At 40.0% G+C, this 21,076-nt stretch overlaps 2 protein-coding genes across 3 annotated transcripts; one reads left to right on the forward strand and one right to left on the reverse strand.

The window, feature by feature from the left end:
- The first annotated feature begins 68 nt into the window (after nt 1-68).
- LOC115731098 (protein LEAD-SENSITIVE 1) lies at nt 69-2,085 on the forward strand. The gene is made up of 2 exons (XM_030661726.2): nt 69-332; nt 1,076-2,085. Exons 1-2 carry the CDS (start codon nt 239-241, stop codon nt 1,768-1,770), a joined length of 789 nt encoding a protein of 262 aa, XP_030517586.1. The 5' UTR covers nt 69-238; the 3' UTR covers nt 1,771-2,085.
- A 914-nt stretch (nt 2,086-2,999) lies between these two features.
- LOC115757546 lies at nt 3,000-21,076 on the reverse strand. 2 transcript variants are annotated; one of them, XM_030697832.2, is made up of 13 exons: nt 20,389-21,076; nt 19,383-20,340; nt 18,921-19,055; nt 18,687-18,831; nt 16,828-17,130; nt 14,841-15,102; nt 11,470-11,636; nt 11,240-11,350; nt 8,150-8,201; nt 7,928-8,034; nt 7,708-7,836; nt 6,367-6,456; nt 3,000-3,707 (listed from the first exon to the last, which is right to left on the reverse strand). In XM_030697832.2, exons 1-13 carry the CDS (start codon nt 20,774-20,776, stop codon nt 3,189-3,191), a joined length of 3,366 nt encoding a protein of 1,121 aa, XP_030553692.1. In that variant the 5' UTR covers nt 20,777-21,076; the 3' UTR covers nt 3,000-3,188. The 2 variants fall into 2 exon arrangements, with proteins under 2 accessions (XP_030553692.1, XP_048135161.1); XM_048279204.1 differs by having other exon boundaries at nt 19,383-21,076.

The following is a 21,076-nucleotide window of genomic DNA, read 5'->3' on the forward strand; positions in this document are numbered from 1 at the left end:
TGGGGACGAATCTGAAAAGAGGGCACAAAATGGAGGACCGGGACAAGGACAAACCTCATTCTTTCCCCCACGAAAGTTTCCCAAAAGTTCTCCCAAGGACAAAGGGGAGGGGGGGAGGTAGCCGTAGAGGCGAAGCAATCTGATTCATTACGTCTCCCACCAGAACGTTCATATCTCAATCAATCCAATCGAAAGCCAGGGCGAAGGAGGAGAAGAAGAAGAGGCAGAGGAGGCAGAGATGGCAGTGCTGTCCAACAGGATCGAGAGGGACCAACTCAAGCCTGGGGATCACATCTACTCCTGGCGTTTCTGTTACCTCTATGCCCACCACGGCACGTTCCCTTTCACGCTTTTTCCCCTCTTCAATCTTATTCCTTATGATGATGGTGATGGTGATTTGGACCCAATTCATCTCCTTTTGCGCTAATAATTTGCTTGGTTCTTCGCATGATTGATAATGTCCTTCCCCAGTTTGACATATAGGAGTTTTGCCCTTGTGTTGTGTCCGTGAGAGAGGTCCTTTTCCTTCTGTGTGTGGATTTTTAATCCAACTTTTATCAACTTGTGCTAATACAGATCGTGGCAATGTTGCTGATTCTTGTATGAAAGGTGATGTTTTTAATGATGAGTAGTCCTGTTCAATATGGCAGAGAGATCTAATTGCCTCGACCCTTTTGGAACTCTGCCTCCCATTTGTCCGCCTTTGCTTAGTTTGTGCTCCCTTTGCTATTTCTGTATTGTTAGTTGTTCTGTCAACTGAAGGAGATCGAATTCTTTCCGGCTTTTGACCGCCCGGATTATGTTCTTTACTAGCACGTACGTTCTATGGACTTAGATGCTTTCGCATACTGAAAAGATTGTCCCTTTTGGAACTCTGCCTCCCCTTTGTCTGTCTTTGGTTAGTTTGTGTTCCTTTGCTATATCTGTATTGTTAGTTGTTCTGTCAACTGAAGGAGATCGAATTATTTCCATCTTTGGATTGTCCGGATTATGTTCTTTACAAGCACATACCGTCTACGGACTTAGATGCTTTCGCATACTGAAAAGATTTGTCTCTTTTTAAGTTCCCCAACAGGAATATACATTGGTGAAGGGAAGGTTATTCACTTCACTCGCGGGGCAGGACGTGAAATCGGCACGGGGACTGTGTTAGACCGCATCATTTTCAGCTCTTCTCCCTCTCCTCCTGTTGGCACACAATGCCAGATATGTGGAGATCAGTCGAGACTTGATGGCGTCATCTGTTCGTGCATCGACTGCTTCCTTTCAGGTGGAGACCTCTACCTCTTTGAATACGGCGTATCCCCTGCTTTCTATCTTGCTAAAGCTCGAGGAGGGACTTGCACCCTTGCCACATCCGACCCCCCTGAAGATGTGCTTCACCGTGCCTCTTTCCTCCTCCAGAATGGCTTTGGAGGCTACAACCTTTTCAAGAACAACTGTGAGGACTTCGCTGTCTACTGTAAAACGGGTTTGCTTGTGGTGACGGCAATTAGCGTTGGCCGAAGTGGGCAAGCGGCAGCTTTTCTGGCTGCTACAAATGCTGTCATGTCCTCTCCTCTTAGATTCTTGACGACCAGTTTTAGTGGTCTGGCAGCTGTGAGTTATAGCATGTATTGCGTCGGTCGTTTGGTCTCTGACATTGGGGTTCGCCGTGATGTGGCTAAATTACCTGTCGAAAGACTTGTGGATCAATATGATTTGCATGACCCCCAAGCTGCTGTGGATAGTCCTACTCCCAGTTGTATTGCCGCTGCCAAGAATGACTAGAGACTGCACGCTGCAATTTGCCGGTAGTCTCCACCAGAACTTTGATGATTGTTGAGATGTAAACACCGTGCAAGATGTACTTTTTAGCCCTTTGTTGGATGTCGCTTCTGCATATTATTCCCGGTAGAAGTTTTAAATACTATTCAAACTGCAGCATCGTCGGATTTGGCATCAGAGGTCCTAGAAATGTTTGGTGTAGTCTTGTAGCTTACTGCATCTTATTGAGCATTTGCTTTCAACAGGATATTACCTGTTGATTGTCACCATCTCTGTATAGAACTGAAGTCGCAAGAGAAAGTGGTTCTACTGTTCTCTCGAATTCGGATATCTCTGCTTCTGGATTCCTTTTAAGAACGCTCGCTCTTTGAGTAAATCTTGTTTGACCGTCAGAATGAATTGTTTTAGCTGTACTCCCGACAGGTTAGACTAGCTTTGGCGTGGGTTTTTGTCGTAAAATTTTGCATATATGGTATTCCAGTTAAATGATAATTATATTTAACCATAAAAATAGAGTTTAAGAGAGGAACAATTATTGAGAATAATTTGAAATCAGTTTATTAACACTTAAGAGGGCTGGCTACGGTTGAGGGAGAATGAGGGTCACACAACCCTCTTGTTGCTCGTGCAAGGGCGGAGGCGACCGTCACCAAGGCATGACGAGGGTCGTTTGACCCTTGCCGTGGTTGAGTGAGGGCAGCACCAACCCTCACAAACTGAGGCAAAGGCTGCGCAGATCGTCACTTATAACAAACGTCATTCCATCGCACCTCCTTTAATCCAACTATGAAAGTTAGCCAAGCTTCCGAGGGATAGGCCAAGGATTTAAGCGAATGGTACAAATGCGACAAATTCCATGTTCAAGCCATGTCTTCAATGCAGAGTACCGCCCATCACTTTATAAGTAGAGATACTTGTAGATGGGGTGGTTTGTCTGCTTGGGAGCAATAGACCCAGAACTTCAGATAGACCATGTTTTCAGAAAGGAGAACTATGCCAATATTGATCTCAAAACAGACTGTGCAGAAATTTTCAGAAAGAGCAATGTTGTATAGAATGTGTAACATTAAAGATATAAAAAAAAAACTGGTTTTTTTCTTTCTGGGGGTAGTAGACTAGTCAATCGTGGAAACTATAACTCGACCATTGTCCTTGGGAGAGCACAACAGATGGGGTATAACTACTCTTCCATGTAGACTAGCCATTAAGACTTAAGAGCAGTAAAAATAACCTTTCAGAAATTGTACAGGGCCTCATTTTATTAAGTCAATCATTTCAATAATGAACTGTGTACAGATGAAGCCAAATTAATGGTGAAGAAATGCAACACTCAAATAGATTTTAGTTCGTTGGAAAATTGCATCTTTTGCAGAAAAGTTCACTGAATGAAACTTGCATATTCTGCTGGAAGATGGAAAGCATTAGCAGCTCTGGGACGCATCAACCTGGCTCCAGAGCTGATTAGCAAATGCATTCTCCTCTTCTGTAGCGATTTGGTCATTAACCTCAACTAATGGCTCTTCATCGAGGTTCTCTTCCATCATTTCGTCAACAGATGGTGCTTCTGAAAGTTCCGTCCCCAATCCACTGATTTCGACCCCCACCTCCCACATAGCCTTTGCTGTTGCCGGCCTGTCAAAAGACCTATATTTAGGAGCAGGCATAACGAACGGCAAAACAATATCGTCCAAGTCTATGTGGCTGCCGTTCGTTCTAGCCAGTGTCTCCGTCGGGGGAACAACAAATAGTATCCCAAGTTCATAGTTGCAAATGTGAAGATTCTTCAAATTGAAGTTGCTTCGACCGGGCGTGTTAACCTTTACACCAGACTGATTGGAAATCAACCTCCCCCAAGCAGCTGCACTGAAATTATGTGACCCACAATAAACCCAACCAAAAGAACGTGCACTTGCCCTGGGCTTAAAGCGCCTCATTGCCACCTAAAAAAAATAAGAATAAATTCAAATAAAATAAACTCCTTGAAGATGTGCCAATGTCTCCGAGCACAGATATAACATCCAGACAGTGAAACGAAGGCAAAATTCTCTCTCAACCAAAATAACCCAAAAAGCTTGGGATTAGAAAAAGATATTCAAACTGAAAATCAATGTCTACAACCATGTTTTCAATTTCTTTATAGCTCAAGAAATCAAACTTTTAGAGCAAAGTGGTCGTATACCATTGTCTCAGTTACACCAATTTCTGTGACAAATTCAGTTCCTTTACGGCATTTCTCATAAGTATTTATATGACTTACAATGCTCTTTGCAAATTGAAAACAATTTTTCCCAGGAATATATTCGGGGTTTATTGACCTCCTAAAACTGCTGCAAAGACCATCCACACCAACTTGAATGGTTAACCTATGCTTCTATTGATGTCGAAGTGACAAAAGAAACCAATTATATGCACATGGATATCAACAAACTAAATAGTTCATTTGCATACTTTAAAACTAGGAGACGTGTCCTTACATCACCAGCATAGTAAGGAAAAAACTTAAGATGGATTGCTCAATTCTGCCAACCATATGGACCATTCTGCTAAAATGGCCGATGATGATTTCCTCGCAATGTCAGCGGAGTGAAAAAAGTTTAGAAGGTAAGAACTATTCTGGAGTAGTTATTTCAGCCTAATTAAACTTTTCAGTATCAAATCTAGCATGTGAATAAGGGATAGTTCATTCCATTTCCTGTACGTACATTCTTTTTCTGCTAAAATTAGACATCCAGTCCTCTCAAGCGCCCAGTCAGTCCTCTCGGGTCACAGTAGTCCTCCAATCCAACCATAATCAGATCATGACCAAGGCAAAAGACACTTGATCGAGACCAAATATGTCTCCTTGTAAGAATAAACACGTCCAGCAGGCACATGATGGACAAACAGGTGGATCGGGTTGGTTTATGGTTGGGTTGTTTCAGATTAAACTACTTTAGGGTCCATTCATTTCAGGTTCTGTCATCTCAAAGTCAGACCTGGGTTCCTGTCAGTCAATTCTTGGATCATCTCACGTTCCACTTTCTAAGAGAATGAGCTGGGTCCGGTTTATGTAAGGCATTCATCAAATGTTTGCTTAAGTTCCTAATCACTGGCATTTGGTTTTTCTCTGATTTTGGGTTCATCAGAGTTAGAATTAAACATCAGTGCCAAATCAGTCTACATCAAGTTCGGGTTATCTAAGATAGGTATACTTCAAGTTTGGACTACTTTGGATTTGGTCTGGACTCAGCGCGGATCAATTATCAATCACTCAATGGATGAAATTTCTTGAATGCAGGTTGTTTGCAATTTATATTCAATCAGGTTTAAGTCATTGACTTTTTTCAGTCGGCTCGGGGTTGGTTGAGTCAGTTTCCTGATGGGATGGCCGGGTTTGTCGAGTTAAAGTTTCCACCTCTACAGGCGGGTGCACACAAATGCCACGAAAAGGATGCCATCTATTTGATGCATTGATGTTATTTAAATGTTATTTAATTCAGTTTCAAAAATACAGCGGATAAAATCAAACCCCATAAAGGAAAGAGTGCCTTAAAGAGAAAAGCACATTCGTCATGCCATATATTCTGTAAAAGAAAAATAATATAAGTTGGCCATACTAAAGGCTTCACTATTTTTTTTTATTTCTTGCACAGAAAGGCTTCATTGATGGATAAAACCATGTTTGTGCATTCTACGATATATCCCAAAAGCTTGGTCCATGCCCTCCCTCCCCCCCCTTAAAACACACACACCCCTCAATGCTTGGTCCGTGCCCTCTCTCTCTCTCTCTCTCTCTCTCTCTCTCTCTCTCTCTCTCTCTCACACACACACACACACAAAGGTATATGTTCTATATCCAAGGGGACACACACACATAGATAGATAAGGTATATATTCTATATACAAGGGGACAAGTATCCTAACAGCTTAGATGTTTGGAAAAGAACATTTGTCTAATGATAAGTTTGGTTTGATTTCCCTTTTAGGATTTGCTAGTGCGTCATGTTTAATGAAAATATGCCATGGCCATCCACCTTAGGCCAAGTACAATGCTCTCTGAGCAGAATTCCACTTTATTTAAAAGGATTTTGTTAACAAGTGCCCCAAGGGTAATTATTAAGCAATCAATAAGGAAATATTACAAATTTTGTTTTAAGTTTACTTAATAAATATATTATGGGCACTCCTTAACAGACCCAAAGTGAAATACTCCAAAAATAAGCTAAATGCACTAGTAGCTATTTATGGTTGAGTGCCTCACTTTCATTGCTAAGTCAAGATTTGAAGTTCATAGGTTTTGCACCGTTCATCAATATTCCGACACCCAAACACTGAGCTGACGGCAATGGTATTAAATTGATTAGAGTGAATCTGTATGCTGTTTGAGATTTTCAGTCTTGAATAATAGATCATTAAAATGTATTTCATTAACCAGCATAACTTTACCATACCTAAAATTAAAAGAGAAACATGATCACTTTCTGTTTTCATTAGCAGATTATGAGACAATCTTAAACACATTTTGCAGAAGGGTATGACTTATCATTCATGTCTGCATGCTAATGGATGGCATCTGAACAACACAGTTTAGTTTCACTGTTGAAGAAGATAGGAATGGACCTTTGCATGAATTGGGTGGCCAATCCTATAGGAAGGATAAGGTATTGCGTCATAGAGTATGTCTGCAGTCTTCAACCTTTGCCATGTTTTCTGTATGGGAAACAATGAATGTTTGCATAAGGTACTCAATGTAACCAAACAGCCTATCAGTGATAAGCCCCATTAGTTAGCATTTAACAACAGCAAAAGCACCAGAAAAACAGAAAGTACAATCCTTGCTGTACCCAGACAGAGATATATATGACCAGCCATCTGAATGTACATGAATTGGACTTCACTGGCATGATAAGCTCATGCTCAGACAACGAGGGGTTCAGAGATCTCTAAACTTACAAATTTCAGTCCAGAAAAGTAACGCTTATGTGTGCAAGAATTAAGTTTGAGTGTCTTGTCTATATTATGGAACCCCTGTTGAGATCCAAGGAAAACTGGACAGCATAATAGCAAAGCCAATAAATTTGGGGCGACCAAGTAAGATCCCATGCTAAAAAGAGCACAGAACAGCAGAGAATGATTCAAAAGAACTGATGAGCACCCAAGATTAGAGAGCAGAGAGTAATGTAATAATGAGAACATATTTTTTTAGAAAAATGATAACCTCAAATGCTGCTTCCAAGATTTAACCATATGATACCGTGCAGATCAAAGGAGAACAAATATATGATGAAAGATCTTCAAATGTTTAGACCTTACCGTAGGTGGTATTGAAAGTGGTCAACAAAATAACGAGAAGCATGGAGCCAAACCCACTCAATCGAAAAAGGCTTTGCAGTTGAGGATGACATTTTCATTTAGCACACAAGAGAGCATCAATTACGATTGTTGTGCTCCAGCATTTCTTTTACTTAATTCTTCCTTGCAATTGCTTATGTAGTTGATAATCTTGTCAATCCACAATCTTTTTTTAAGTACATAATCCATTCCTTAACTCAGAAATCAGGTACAGTGACCTTAGTAAGCACTTTCATCATATGAAATAAATACTTCGCATATATTCCTGGGGTTGATTCCCTAATTCTTTGCTTTCACCAGCATAATGAATGAACTAGAAACATAAAAACTATCTTTGAGGATATACCTCGTTATCACAAGCTAATGGAAGCAATCAAGAATCAACTACCACTTGGGAGACATAATAAACATAAAAAAATTCTGTGTTCTTTAGTTAGTTTTTGGGCTCAGTTTCGTATTATATTCCCTGCTTAAGTTACATTCCCTCTGTTTATGCTTCTATCCTTTCTAAACATATTTAGGGGTACTACACGAGACCTTCTGACACCAAAAGGATGCTGAAGTACGGGAAAGCTTTTAGCCCACCCAGTGATTAAGAGGCCAGCATACCTCTGAGAAGCAAAGAATCTGCTTTGAAGCTGAAATTCCCTTAATAGCTGTGTTCGCCCTCTCAATAGTGGGAAAAATAATTCTAATTGATGGATTTTGCAATTCTTGACTAGCAGTCCAAAATCCCCACTGCTTCAAGACAATCAAGCACATCGCAGTTATGAACAACAATCAATTGAACCATGAGTTTTCACCAAATAATAAGGGCATGACTGCCTACCTCTGGATCTGATTCCTCAGAATCAGACGATCGCAAAGATCTCTTTCCAGCAGCAGCTGAAAAGGCAGCCAAGAATTGTGCATTGATTGAACCGATGGAGGATGAACCTAAAAAAGAGAAAATTTATTGCAATTATTAGTACTAATAAGGACAATCATTGAGCAAAATGTCAGAAGTCAGAATTACATAATTCCATATTAAAGTAATGCCAAATGAACTCACCATAAACAAAGTCGCTTTCTAGTGATTCAGGCCACCTGTATTGATCTAAGACCTTGTAGAAAGCAAAAGATAATCATAAGACATTTCGGATGCAACATTCACGGACAAAAATGCTCTCTTGAAGGAGCATTGGCATAATAGCTTAACTTGATCAACTGACCAGCTTTACTTTACCTCCTTTACCAATTCTAACATGCGTAATATTCATAGATATTTCCATTATTCCTTTTGATTTTGTGCCAGCCTTGATAAATACAAAACTTTCTTAAAAGAACAACAATCAAATAGCTAGAAATCCCGTAATCCACAATATACCCTCTCTAGAAGCTTCAAGTAACTGTCTCAAAAATTGCCTTAAAAAACCTATTGCAACATATACACATGGAACACAGATATGCCATGTGATGATGGTGCAAACAACTCAAACTTCGTAAAACATATTGCAATACGAACATTTAAATCACAAATGTGTAATTCAAGCAAATAATGACAAGCTACTTCCAGAATTGGTAACAGAAACTTCACATACTCAAGCCTTGAGGGCAAAATAACAAGGTTTGTAGAGCCATACTTTTTTCATCATTACCAAAAGCCTAATAGTTAAAATTAAATGATGAAGTGCCAACTTTGTAAAATTGCATTTATCACAAAGAAAATCTCATGAGGGAATAATGGACTATAGCATGTGTACCTAGCAAGCCTAAACATCCATGAGAGTTCAATTGTCTGAGATGAATCTCCAGATTTGCGGATTTCCATGTCAAGACCGCAATAGAACAATCATCAAGTTTGTTTAAGGCATCCAGAAATTCACAGAAGAGAGACAAATAACTCAGATGATTAAACAACAAAATTAGTTAGATGTGGTTTGAGCAAAATATTCTCGAGTACCAGTATGCCTCAGTGATATTTCCTCCATGAGGTAGAAGCAAAGTGTCGAATCCACTAACATGAAAGCTCCAATTGTCTTTGTTACAACATTTAAAATATAAGACCACGCTATCATCTAACAGCTTAACTTTTCGAACAGCTAGCAGTAGTCTCACAGATGTCCCATGGTATTCAATTAAGAGCATCTAAGTTTCAAAACTATCTAACCCCCTCTTTGCCTCTCCACTTATGCGTTACCACACTTTGGTCTTAGGCCAAATCTCGGCCTCAGAGTAAAGGGAAGTGTTAAGGCAATTAAATATAACACCATGGCTTTAATTAATAGCTTGAGCTTTTAGAAAGTTAGCAGTGATCCCACAAATCACAATCTTGGAATTTATATACATGCATGCCGGTGTGCCCATAAGTAAATTCAATAGTTTCAAGTGAGAGGGCACAAAGGGATTGCACCTGATTTATGGAAAGGCCCCAAATGAAACATTTTTACATAAGCTAAAAAAGCAGCCAAAAAAAATCAAGCTAGAGCACTAATGCACGCACGCACGTACGCACGCACCTATGTGCAGCACTCAACTGTACTAAACTTTTTGTTTATGAGACAACCCAAGAATAGTATTCCATAAAGGGCTCCTGTTCCTACTCCAAACTAAGAATTTAGATCAAAGTCGCAGATAATATCCATCGTGAATGATTGCTATGGAAGTGAGGTGTCACGCAAGTCACGTAGGCTCGCAGACATGAACTTCTTATCGAATTGCACATACACCATAACACACAAATTATGATCACTTGATTGGTTAAATCTTTAGCCAAAAGCACTTTCTTGGAAAACTTTCCTAAGCATAAGCCAATGTAATTGCTCCAGTCCAATAAAGGGGAAAATCACACCAAGAATTTAAAACCTCCTATATTAAGTGCCATCATCCTGAACATTTCAATTGGTGTAATCATGTCCTAAACATTTATTCAAATTCTATAAAATTTTTCTTCTATGCACTAATTAGATTGTGATGTAAAAGATTCTCCAGCATTAATTTAAGATGGAATTTTACCTTTATAGCTAAGTTTGCTATTTTGTCAATCTCTAAAAACAATGAACCTTTGGACTATTTTGTTGGGAAATCACTTGAGGTGAAGTTGGAGTGCAATCTGAGCAAGAAAGGGAAACAAATATATATGTGAATGAAAAGGGGCTCCTCTGCCGCTGACCCATTTTGGCACTTGGCCTAAAAGTGCCTTTGGTAAGAGTGAAACCGTTTGCACATTCCTCAATAGCCTATTCAAGCATACTTCCTTATTTTTTCTCCAATAGGTGGAAAGATCAACTATCGGGCACTACGGGGTGCAAAACCATAGACAAAAAGAGCTCATAAAACCAAAAGGGAGATCAATCACATGGCAAAGCATTTATCATATCAACCAAGGGATTTACATCCATATGCAATTTTTGACTACACCAAAAGTGCAAAACTTTGAGCCAATACATGGTAACTGGCTTTCTCGGCAATGGATTCTACCCGAGAAAGCCAGTTATAAGGCAATCAATGTGTCAAATAAAGCAACTATTTTCCGTTTTCTCCTCTATTTGCGCAGTTGACATGTTTATCCCAAATGTAAGCTAAGAACATAAAAGCAACTTGTTATCAGGTCCACCAAAAGTAAAACCTGTAAGGTGTCGTAGATGCCCAAACAGGGTGTTAAATAAACCACTAACCAGATCAAAGTTTAAAAACCCTAGGCTAACAATATAACATCTATATGCCGAGCATCTCATGGTGCCAATATCACTATTTTGTCAAGGAATCAAATGAATTATAAGGAGCTTTTAACATAGAAAAAACTTCCAGTGGGCTAATTATAGCAAAGCTCATTAATTTCTAACAAATAAAATGAAGGTGGGTATGGAAGCCTAGGTAAAGTTAAATGTCTTCTTTCTCTAAAAATAATTCACGCTGGACCGCCTTTCTTTATTTCAAGAGGGAGGATAAGAAGGGGGAAGCAGGGTTTGTTGAAATTAAACACTCAAGGTTCCGCGAGTATATATGATAAAGGAGGTCACTCTCATCAGACCATAGGGCATATAAATATGCATCTATAATACCTCAAAAATATATATATATATATATATATATGCATGTAAAACTTCAGAGGTTCCAGAATATGCTGCTTGAAATTGACAATCAGTCTCCTGCATCTTACCTCACGCAGTCTATAAAGTCCTCTACACCTTTCAATAGAAGCAATGAAATAGCACAAGGCATTTACATGATGATGCTGCATCAACTTTGGCATGTCAAAAAAAGAAGGCCCCTAGAAAGATCAAAAATAGGTTTTCAGATGAACCATTTATAATATGTACAAGGCAAGAAGTTGATAGCTACATATATTGATGATTAGTTTATATCAGGAAGTAGACAGCAATTACATGCCTGAAATACATGTAGTATCAGTGATACTTTCTTGTTATTTCCTCCAAGAGCAGCAGCAAGCACCTCTTTTGGAAAAACGTAGCCAGAAAAGCTGAAAAAACCTTCATCCCACAAGGGGGATACCCACTTTGCAAAGTTTCTAGGTAGAAATCCTATGCGGATGCAATCTAGTGAAGAAATGCCAAAGAAAATTACTTGAGTAGCTCAAAAGTAAGGGTGAAATCACAAAAGGAAAAGACAATGTACAGGAGAAAATTCAGAATGCATACACTTAGGGCCATCCCCTGAATGGAGAATGCTAATATCAATTCATCTTAAAATTAAAAACAGGAACTTGTCTTAAGCTACGGAACCAAGTGCATGATAAATAGAAAGCAAATGTTTATAAGTGCTGCCTGCGAAAGCTCTGAAATTCCTTTCCCTCCACAATATAAGAACAAGCAAGAGAGATTGAATCGACAATCTTTCTGCAGGACTCTAAACACTTCTCAGCCATTGTTGATTGGCAGTTAGAAAAAAAATGAAAAAGAGCACATATAATGGTATCGGCAGTTAGAAAAAAATGCATGAGGACAAAGAATATGTACAAAGGTTGGAATCTTATTTTTAGTGCTCCAAATGGTGCTATACAGACAATGAATTCCCCTAATGACTTAGTTAGCTACTGTTGAGGTTGATGTCTTGTATTCTGTTATTCAAGAGATTATGAGGCGGTTACGAAAGGCCCCCTACGACCGGACAGCACGGGGGTCCGGGGGGGCCGCCCCGGCGGGAGTCGCGGGGGCGGCGCCCCCGAGCCGCCGGAGGCGTTTTATGTTCGGTTATAGAAGGATTTCTATGGGAAAATTAAATATTTTAGGTTATGTGGGCAATTTTGTAATTTGTACCATGTAGGGTTTCGCTATATATGTTTAGGGCGAAACAGGTCTCTATTATTGAGAGGGTGTGAGAAAGAGCGGCTGTACACTTTTCTACGTTATTAGTGAAACAGATCTCATCTCCCCGTGGACGTAGGTAGGCGGAACATCTCTACTCCCGAACCACGTAAATTCTTGTGTTGTGCGAATTTCATTACTTTCTTGCATCGTTGATAGGATCGAATTTAGATATTCGACGCCTAAACCTAGCTCTAAGCATTTATCGAAGTAGTTCTCTAGGAGTCCGAGCTACACCTAAGCCTTAATCAAAGCAGCATTCAAATTGTACAATGGTGGGATATGCCGTTCTCCAAAAAACTCGAACTAATACATAAAAGATTGGTTTGCTCAAAGATATCAAGCGGATCAATCCTCAAAAACCTTGATTTCTTGAACCATATTGTCACAATCCTACTTTTCCCCATTCCATGAAGACCTTGAAGTTACTCCGTAAGACCGGAAGAAGCATGAGGGATCCGAAATGAACAATATAGCTAGATCGTGAAACCAACTGTTGTGTTAAATCGAGACGCATGCCTTACTCGGGACACAAGATGCCCAAGTAAGAAGGCGACGTTGTACGATCGGTCACCATGAGGCATTCTACAATAGAAGCCACAAGAATGAACCTAGAAGGGAGGGCAGACCTGGTGAATTGGCTTGCCGAGTGCCACAGAGCCCCATGATCGAGGGCAATTGGCAGGTGCCATGACAAATACCAGAGCAAGGTTCCAAATTTTATGTGCGGGTGCCATCTGTCACCATGATATGAGCATGACCTATAGAAGAGACGGAACACGTGTTCCCGTTGGGCGTGTAGACCATTCACATAAAGCCTATGGAGAATCAATGATGGTGTGGTACGAGAGGAAGTGACACCAAGTGGTGCATTCTGTTGGGTGAGCATCGGGCATTCATGTCAGACCTAGGAAGAGGCAGTAATGGTTAGGGAAATGCAAGGAAGCCAAAGAATAGGCTGCAGCGAGGCCGTTATGGAAATCAAGTCGGGGAAAATGTCGCAGCTCAGCCTTACCCTGTTTTATGAGGGAATGGAAATGAGCTCCATAAAACCAGAAGAAACATGAGGCATGTGATATGAACGACACCGCTGGATCATGGTAGTAGTGTCAACGAGTTTGTGCTAGAAATGAACTGAAGGAAGGAACTTCATCTGGAAAATGTCCGAAGGAAGCTTGGTCACCTATATACAAGCTGGTCGGGAGCTGGTTTTCGCTCCCGATGATAGCCATGGCAAGCCGAAATCAGTTGTTGTATTGAATCGAGACGCATGCCCCGCTGGGACACAATATGCCCGAGTAAAAGGGAGACATGGTACGGTTGGTCGCAGTGAGCTACTCCACAATACAAGCCATGGGAATGATCCTCAAAAGGGAGGGTTGGCCCGGTAAATTAGCTCAACAGGCGCCACACAGTCCAACCGGCCCGCATCGTGCACATAAAACCATTGTAGCCAAGAGCACATAACCAAACTCCAAAATGGTTTCTCTATCACATAAACTTGATAGTCACGTTCCTATGAGAGCCATGTTGAAATTAATTAAGTCATTAACTCTAAGCCACCTTCTATCTTGCATCAAGTTGTCAACTATATCCAATTGAGATGGTATTCGAAGCTCTCCCATGACTGCCCAGAGAAGCATTTTCTTCTTCTTGAAAGTCTAAATAAACATTTTCATTGGAAAGCTTCCAGAAAAGAAGAGGAACTAACCATTTAAATTAAATAAAGTCCCCACAAAGGTGCAAGACAGATAAGAGGACACTTGACAAATATCCTACATTCAATTCCAGTGATAAAATTATGAGGTATTTCCAAAAGACGAGATCATTCTTCTATTGTTTCAGCTCATACAAGAGCAAGCCAGTAAAGCAAAGTATGAAGTCATAATGCACCCCAAAGACAGAAGCCTTTACCAGAGTAATTATGCTCCTGCCTCACAAATGCCACTGAATCTGTGCTTTTATTGGTTGTATTTCTTACATCTCGAAATTCTCTTTCACGGTTCTATGTAAAAAAGTCCTCACGCATAAGGATATGCTTATGCTGAGTTGAAAGGGACTTCAAGAAAAGACTAATTGCCCAAATCCACTAATCACAGACTTTGAAAACAAGATGTGTTACATAAATAATTAATGAAGTGCATACTGAAGTTGGTGAAATTAGTTAAATAATTAATTCAAATAATTTAAATGATTGATTTTAAGTTTAAAAGTGACTGATTTACTTTTTTTGATGAATTGATTAATTGATTAATCCTTTAAAATGATCATGTAAGTAAATTATGTCATTCATTTGGTAGATGTTTATAAGGCCAATCAAGTTTGATTTCAAGGGCTTGCCATATAGGCTCACTAACCAACACCACATATAATTGTTGACCAGCAGGAATAAAACTAAAAGATTACTTATTTGTGAACACAAGAAACGGATTTTACCTCCCTTAAAGAGGTTATTGGGATTTCGAACAAGAATGCTGACAGCATTGTAATCGGCGGGTATATTTGTTTCTCTTCTCAGAGTTGTTTCCAGCATCCCAGATTCATTAGTATGAGATTTTGAGAGGAAAGAAGCTAATTTTCTTAGAGTTGCGCCATCTGAGTCTGCTACCGCATGCAAAAGGTGACTTACGCCAGCAATGGATGCCTTCACCATGGCGACGTGCTTCGGAGACACGAAGCATGACGCGCTCTGATTGTCCTGATAAAGAATGAAATCATGTAGTCACATCCCAAGAAATCTTTAAAAAGTTAAAAAGGCCAAACTTAAGGTTAAAAGGAATCAGTAGCATAGTACTATGTTTATCCACTATCACACTATGAACTGACTCATCTACCTTATGCTGAAGATCATGAACACTATGCCCACAACATTGCCCAACATCATGGCTATAACATTGAATAAATTTTGGAAGCCCTAAAAACCACTTATTACTTCTACTTATGGCTTCCCTCGAAAATTTTTTAGTGAAAAGAAAAAATATTTTAAATTCCAAGAAATGATGAAAATAGTGTATCTGATTCTACATGTTAATATTTAAATATTTTGAAAGGTTTCAGGTGTTTCAAGTTATATAAAGTCAAAGTGTGAGAGTCACTAGATTTACAGAAAGTCAAAAGTTAAGCAGAAATAACCCGAAATGGCCCTTCCTTAAAGCACCTAAGCATCTTTCTACCCATTACAAATGATCTAAAAATAACAGTTAAATCTTCCCCTGTAGTAAATCTATTTGAAAATCTCAAAGCAAAGAAAACATCTGTAAATAATCCTGTTAGAAACCAATTTTCCTCATAGGAAGTCTGGAGACATCAAATAAATAACAGCAGCTGTCCAATATGAAAGCTCTCGAGTGATACATTCCTGAGAGGGATGAAGCTTAAAAACTGAGAAAGACCAAAAAGAAATAATTAAATAACCAAAAACCTCTTTTTGATGATCTACCCACAAGATAGCTCCAGTTACATAGCATCAATGTCACAATTTGAGCAAAACTATGAATATGTCAGAATATGCAACAAGCTTGAAGCAGAAGACCAATGAGGCACTAGAAAACGTACCCCATATGAGTGGAGCAACTTTTTGGCAAGACTCTCTAGCATCTTTGACAGATTTCACAAGCCCTCTTTTAGTTGTCACTAACAATAAATAAGCCATAAAACTCCTACAGAGATATTGTGATCATGGAATCTCCAGAAATTTTTCTTAAGTGATCCATTTTATGCTGAAAAGAAAGATCAAGCTCCCAGAAACAATATATCTTCTTTCATCTCATGACAATTGAATGGAGCTGCTCTCTGGCTACATGTACCCAGGATAGCTATATTCCCTTCCAATCTGTGATCCAGATTCATCAACCCGGTCTTGGTAAACTCATGTACCAGACCATTGGAATTCCCTAGCGGATCGACCCCTTCACTGCCCTTTCACATCCTCATGCAATTCAAAGAAACCAACTAACTCGCATTTGGTAGCTTCTTCAAATGATCAGTACATTTTATGTTTTGTATCTAATTTAGGCTTACGGATTTTGAAAAAAGAAAATCTCTGACAGAACAAGTCATATTTAATCATTTGATCAACTGGAGCTGATATTGTAGTTTATCTGTGATTTTATAGAAAATCCATTGCAAAAGAACAGATTACCAAAACAAAAGTGAATGGCCTCAAAAAGAGTGTTTCCAAGCATATCACAATTCAACCAACTAATCCAACCCCTTCCGTTAGTGTTTTCTCCACGTCTTTTCTTGTCACTATACCATCCCTAAAATAGTTGCAATTTCATAGATGGTGAGACAAGCAACTGTCAGACTCAATTAGATATGATTCCTCTACTCCAACTGAGCTATCGTAATAACTCCTACTGCAACATTTGATGATGTATCCATTCCCAAATGACAGAACTACTCGATAAAACAGAACACTTACAGACAAAAAATCAGTCAGATCCACAGTGTCTTGTGGCATATAAGAATGGATTCCAGGCACTGATGCAATTAGATATCCCATAGCCTTGTTAAAGTCAAATTTTGTCAACTCAACAACCCAATGAGCCTGAGAAGGTGCATCAATCACAAGAGATGCCATAAACCCTGCTAGTTGAGCAGCAAAATCAGATTTTACACCTTGTGTTTTTTCATCATCAGAAATTTGAGTGAACAAAGATGAGAAATCAGGAGCACTTCTACGAGGAAAATCTTGCCACCACACAGTATTGGTAATGCCAGTCCACTGCAGAAGTCAAAAGCATATGAATAATGCAACATCAAAAGTTTTTCTAACACAGCATAGACTAATAACAAGAGGGGACAAGAAGAGGTAGTCGAGAATGAACAAAGCAAGAAGTACATGAAAGATAAGATATGCCTAACAGCTTTCATAAACAATAGTTATTAAATAGCTTTTGGCATCTCTCTTTCCACATCATTGTAGCCAAATTGATCCAACCTATGGAAGGTCATCTCTGAAGTCCAATAACCAACACTTGCGTTTCCCAATAAGTCTCAGGCACTTTCAGAGGAGAATCAGCTCCCACTTATTTCCAATATCATATTTTACCATACCACTAACTGAAGTGCCACGCCAAGCATTCTACAGATTTTATTAGAAGTTGATGAGAGAAGAAAGTCTATTAAATGCCAAGAACGGGTCGCAGGTCTAATGAAAAACTTAAGCACACTTCTTTTATGAGCTTTTTTCCAGATAACCAGGCAGCGTCATAGGAGAAAAAGCTGCAAGATTTATCAAGCGATTATGCCAGAAGAATTGTTTCTAGTGGCCATAAAGAATAGTGCAAGGATTGTGCACACGGTTTTGTCTATGAATTATCAAGCCAAGAAGGACAAGAACATGGCACAAATTATTGGTATGAAGAGATTACAAAAATTAAGGAATCAATTGTCCATAAATTGACAGGCCAGTTCTCTGTTTGCAGATCTGACCTACCACTCGAATAATCAATTATAGTCTATGAGACATCCGGTTAAATCTAATGGTACCAGCTACTTCTCAGCATCTCGTCTTTTGGATCAAAAACAGTAACTTGAACTGCATTTTGAATTTGCATGGTTTTTCACTGCTAATATTTACAACCTAAGGGTTGATGGATCAATTGGACCAACTACTTCAATAGTGCATCAAAATATATTTCTCCATAGAGGGGAATACATTCACTGGGTAAATTTATAAATGGCCCAACATTGGCACTGTATGGATCATTTAGCCAAAAATTCTATACTCAGGTGTACATAGAGATGCAGTTCCGCAAACAGGGCGACATCTGTTGACAATAAAGAACCAAATGCAGATCTCATACTTTAAACATGGATACTACAAACAGCGCAATCTTAGGGGGAAAAGGGGAAAGTTATAGGAAGAACCCTAATTAAAATGTGCAGTTCCATCACGAAACCTCCAACTTCATGATTACGTAATACTGCCATCAAATGGAATATCTTAGAATAATTCTCGCATCATGGACATGTCACTAGCTTCAAATACATTCAGAAGGAGAGCATCTTCTACTGCTTGCCAGGAAAAAGAAAAAACAAACATAAGGACAACTTGATCTTATTGCATTGTTCCCACCATGAAATAAATTGCATATGAGTTAGCTGTACCCTAGAAAACTGTAAATAAATAATAACCTCATTAAATTTTCCAAACAAGAGAAAGTGAGAACAACTACCACATAACCCTAAAAGTGGCAAAATAATTCATTTGAGAATTTCAAAGGAAAAAGAGGCTATGACAAATGTTAAATCACAATATGTTAACCTAGAAATCACCTGTTTGGAAACCAAATTAGCAGAAGTGATGATGATACGAATCGAATCCTCTCTTTTGAAAACAAGAAGCTTCGGATGATGACATGCAATTCCCTGCCTCCTTCGATCTCCACCAAAAGCAATGATCTCGGGGAAAGGGGGATATCTGTAAAAGCAATTGTCCAAGAACACTAAATTGTGCAAAACTGTTAAAGCACATCACTCAAGTTAACCGGGAAATGATGAATAACTTACACCACAACAAGCTTTGGGAATTCCGGATAAGGTACAAGGGTTCTTTGCTCAGGGCTTGAGCTCCAACATCTATCAGTGTTGTGACAAGCAATGGTCACTGGCAAATGGTCAGGAATTTGACAGTGGGATAGAAACCTGCCGTTAGTTTCAGTGAGATGACCACAGATACAAGCATCCGTTCATGAACAAGAACCAAAAACAAGTAAATATAGACTGGTTTTTTAGATGCAGACATGTCAGCAAGAAGGAAATGTGCACAAGCTATCCACCCAGTTATTAAATTAACAAGAAAAGCTAGAGCTATAGAATTGTTCCTGCATGCGAAGTATAAAAATCAGATGGATGAGGCATTATTCGCTAAAAGACCCATAGCACATATCGAAGACAGAGAGGATTTAACATATCAGCCAAGAGAAATATGAAATCAAAAGGTACAGATCAGTAGGAAAAAGAAGTACGAACCATGCAATGTCACACGTGAATGTCGCAATGAATATCTGCACTATGCTTTCAACAGGATAGATAAGTTCTACCAAGGAAACTTCAGAACCACGACCAAAAGAACCTTGTCCAATAGATTCAAGACGATTGAGGCAGAAATTCATCCCTGGAGGTGGAAAGGAGCTGCGCCTATTTTCATCATTTGCGGTTGAATTGAAACAGGGGCCAGTTTCTACAGGCACCTGCTTTAAATAAGAGGTGATTGGACAGGCATTGTCGTGATACATGTTGCCTCTTTGAGATAAATTTCCAGCATGGGCAGAAACACATGCTCCTCTCCCATCAACCTCTGAGCTCACAACCTTTTCAGTTGGATGCATGTAAGTGAGTGGGTGAGGAAGTCTGCACCTCATGCTTGGCATATTACAGATGGTGTCAGACTTGTTAATGGGCAATACAGTTGCCAACTCTGGTTCACCACCAGGACCGGTGGGCTTCTCGGAAAAAAGATCAAGTCTGGAGCCAGATGAACTATTACAATTAAATGAAGCGGGCATGGCTGTTGCCAGAAAAATAGGACATCTCCGGATGCAAGAAATGGGGTCAGCAGAGTGCAAAATGTGCCTGCACTGAGCCAAAAGGGATTTTGCTCGGCAATAAACAACGGAAGAAGAGGATGGACCTAGAGACGTAGCAGTAGACCAGGAAGCCGATACCCTTTTGCTGCTGCTTGACGTCGTGGTGGTAGTAGTGGTTGTCCAAGGCAAAGAAGGCCTCCCCTTGACTGCAGAAGGATCATCTGAACCAGGACAAACCACTTTCTCCTCGTCCAGGATAACAATTCTACTAATAGCAAAACCAATTCGAATACCAGAACTACATTTATCAGTGCCGCACACAAACAGAATTTCATCCCCGGCAAACAATGCGACGACACTGCCCTGTTGACACTCAACTCCATTGACAAAAACTCGACCCAAAGGAGTGAGAGGAGCCTCGTGCTCCTCCCCAGCTTTTTCCCTAAAATTAAAGGACTTGTTCGGGCGAAACCCGGAATGGAAAATGAAGACCTTGCGTTGGTTACCATCAAAAAGAAAGCAGCAATGAGGGTTGCTGACACGGGGGTCGGGTAGAAGAAAGTCGCACCGGCTGGCGCTGCGGCCAATGACGTAAAGGCGGTCGGCCTCCAACCGAATGGACTGACAAGGGCACCCAGTGGCCTTGGAAATCAAGGGGGTTCCGACATGCTGCACCTCGAGTGCTGCCGCCTTTCCTAAGCACTCCTTCTTCTTCTTCTTCTTCCTGTTGTCTTGGCCTTGGGGATCGTGCGAGGCAGGATGGTGGGTGGGTCTTCTTTTGTGGGTACCGTCGCGGCAACGGTTGCCATCGGTGGAATGGAGTGAAGTACATGTCATGACAATCAATCAAACCACAGACCAATGCCGACACCTCTCCAAAGCATTTCAATTGGAGGAGAAACTGACGAATGGATCGAATGCCCAAGAATGATCAGGATAAGAAGATGACGAATTCGTAAGAAAACGAAGATGGTGAAGAAGGCTTCGGGCGTTGCAAGAATGGCGAGCGACGATTGGGCTGAGGAGGGGGGAAGGGAAGGTTTCGATGGAGTCCAAATCCAATCCCCACCGTCCATCCATTTGCCCCCGATTGCTTTCCCTCCAAAAATCCCCTTCCTCTCTACTTAAAGAAGCAAG

Source organism: Rhodamnia argentea, chromosome 5, assembly GCF_020921035.1.
Source record: "Rhodamnia argentea isolate NSW1041297 chromosome 5, ASM2092103v1, whole genome shotgun sequence".
Classification (NCBI taxonomy): Eukaryota; Viridiplantae; Streptophyta; class Magnoliopsida; order Myrtales; family Myrtaceae; genus Rhodamnia; species Rhodamnia argentea.